Below are 2,533 nucleotides of genomic sequence, written 5' to 3'. Positions count from 1 at the left end.
AGAAATTTAATCCGTGAGTGTAGGGTGGCTAATGACCATCCCACACAGATTTCAGTGGGTAATGAGAGTTACACATACGGATTGAAATCAGTGTCTACTAGCTGTTTTACTAGTAGTGATTGTAATATGATTTCGGACCATTGTACACGTGATGATCCGGATTGATGTCATTAGTCCAAATAATTTGTACTTATTTCTTATTGGTCTATTAAGTTAAATTTTTTTTCACCCCGCTGCACGATCCTCACTAAATTCAGTAATATTATTGACTCAGACCACCACATGACGTCTGCGACTATAGAATAATTAGACTATGTAAGTCGACTCTCTATATAGGCTGCAACTCTTGATACTCTATGAATGATCGATCTGTACCTCGACCAACCGCCAACCATAACCAAGTCTGACAATGGTTTTGGCCACCGGCCAATAGATGCTGCCGTTAATTAATGCTTAGTTTTTGTCCCGGCATCTGCAGGTTAGATACTTATAGCCTAACAGCAAAATTATTGAATCTCCAAGTACATAATTAATAAGTTTTCCTTTTTCTTCGTTACGGTTTACATATTCAACCCAAGAGAAAAGGATATGGACTTGTACAGATTGGAAGAATTAGTGACGTATACGGTACACCAATACTAGCCTCACCTACACAAGCACAACCGATTAGAAAAAGAAGGCCACTGCCAGAAATTCAACTCGTTTTAATATTTTTGTACGTATCAATTACCAAATAAAGAGAGAAGTTAATGAGTCGATGCCAAAAATGATGCATGCATGGTTCGACTAATTAAGGCAAAAATGAAGTCCCTTCAAACCATCGAAAAGTAAATGCATACATGCAGTCCAATACTCTAATGAATATGAACAATTAATATCACAATCTAACGAGCAGCTCCCATAATTAGCTTCCACCTACATTCGCTATAATATGCATGTACGTGTGCGTGTGTATATATATGGGCACACACTCATACACAACTACAGAAGAAAGAAGCAACATAGCTTAATATAAGCTTAGCTTGAAGACGATGGCAAGGCTACTTTGGGTGGTGCAGAAGCCGGTATATTTTCTGGGGAGGCAATGGAACGGTGTCGACATAGCTAGTGTTTTCACCCTTACTGCTATACATCTCCTTGCTCTTCTGGCTCCATTTTACTTCACTTGGTCAGCATTTTGGTTGGCGGTAGTACTCTACTATGTCACCGGTGTGGGAATAACTCTATCTTTCCATAGAAATCTCGCCCACAAAAGCTTCAAGCTTCCCAAATGGCTCGAATACTTCTTCGCCTATTGCGCCGTTCATTCACTTCAGGTTCAGCCATACCCTAAATTTCATTTTTTGTTTTAATTGTTATGTATTTCACATCGGAAAAGCTGAAGCTTTTTCTGTACGTAATTTATAAAGTTATGGAGTTGGTTTTCGGTTTTATAGGGAAGTCCTCTTGAATGGGTTAGCTCGCACAGGAGTCACCACCAGTTTACGGACACCCCGAGCGACCCTCATACCCCTCTTAAGGGTTTCTGGTTTAGTCACATTGGTTGGATCTTTGATTTTCGTAAACGTTTTGGAAGTGTATGTATAAGTCTCCTGCATGTTTGATCTCCTCACTCACTGTTTCCAATACAAATAAGAGTTGAGTTTTTTTTTTTTTTTGGTTGAACTAACACGTACTTAATATTCATTAACTTAAATTGTGCAGTATGATGGACGGCTATACAATGTTGGAGATTTGAAAAAACAAAGCTACTATAAGTTTCTTCACTACACCTACCCTTATCACTGTATTGCTTGTGGAGTTGTACTCTATCGCATAGGAGGAATGCCCTATTTAGTTTGGGCACTGGTAATAGAATTTCTCTTACCTTTTCTAATTTCTAAATGCATCGTCCTTTCTATTTAACCAATAGTTAACTATTGCTTATTTTCTTTTTGTTTTTATTATAATTTTATAGGCTGTGAGAACGGTATTTTTTCTCCATGTAACTTTTTCGATAAATTCGATTTGCCACATATGGGGAAACCAAGTATGGGATACTGGTGATTTGTCCAAAAACAATTGGTAATTAATAGTATTACATATTGTAGTTTTACTATGTACATCGTTCATGTTTATGTTTCTCGGTGATTTAATTATATAATAAATTGTGTTGTTTAGGTTATTTGGATTGCTAGCTCATGGAGAAGGTTGGCACAATAACCACCATGCTTTTGAGTACTCAGCTCGACAAGGTTTTGAATGGTGGCAAATTGATATTACTTGGTATCTGATAAGGTTTCTTGAAATTGTTGGTTTGGCAACTGACGTTAAGCTCCCGACTGAGCTTCAGAAGAATCGAAAAGCTTTATCAAACAAAGTCAGTAGCATGGAACAGGAGGGAAGGTCAGATACAAAAGTGAAATGATTAATTCAAAGGAAACCTAGTTGCTCAGATTTAGTATGATATAAGCATATGAGTACATGCATTGCTCTCTCTCTCTCTCTCTCTCTCTCTCTCTCTCTCTCTCTATATATATATATTGTATTACAA

The 2,533-nt window shown here is 37.4% G+C and overlaps 1 protein-coding gene across 1 annotated transcript; it reads left to right on the top strand.

The window, feature by feature from the left end:
- The first annotated feature begins 980 nt into the window (after positions 1–980).
- On the top strand, positions 981–2,533 carry LOC133744095 (palmitoyl-monogalactosyldiacylglycerol delta-7 desaturase, chloroplastic-like). The gene is made up of 5 exons (XM_062172224.1): positions 981–1,316; positions 1,437–1,577; positions 1,705–1,848; positions 1,958–2,064; positions 2,161–2,533. The coding sequence occupies exons 1-5, from the start codon at positions 1,032–1,034 to the stop codon at positions 2,405–2,407; spliced, it is 924 nt and encodes a 307-aa protein (XP_062028208.1). The 5' UTR covers positions 981–1,031; the 3' UTR covers positions 2,408–2,533.

The sequence above is a fragment of the Rosa rugosa genome, chromosome 4, assembly GCF_958449725.1.
Source record: "Rosa rugosa chromosome 4, drRosRugo1.1, whole genome shotgun sequence".
Classification (NCBI taxonomy): Eukaryota; Viridiplantae; Streptophyta; class Magnoliopsida; order Rosales; family Rosaceae; genus Rosa; species Rosa rugosa.
The sequence above is the reverse complement of the archived record's forward strand: the minus strand, read 5'-3'. Positions and strand labels throughout refer to the sequence as shown.

Bases quoted from the DNA above. Each gene is read 5' to 3' on its own strand.
- LOC133744095 (XM_062172224.1), top strand. From the start codon at position 1,032: ATGGCAAGGCTACTTTGGGTGGTGCAGAAGCCGGTATATTTTCTGGGG. The intron at 1,578-1,704 runs GTATGTATAAGT...TAAATTGTGCAG, and splicing joins TTCGTAAACGTTTTGGAAGT to TATGATGGACGGCTATACAA. The intron at 1,849-1,957 runs GTAATAGAATTT...ATAATTTTATAG, and splicing joins CCTATTTAGTTTGGGCACTG to GCTGTGAGAACGGTATTTTT.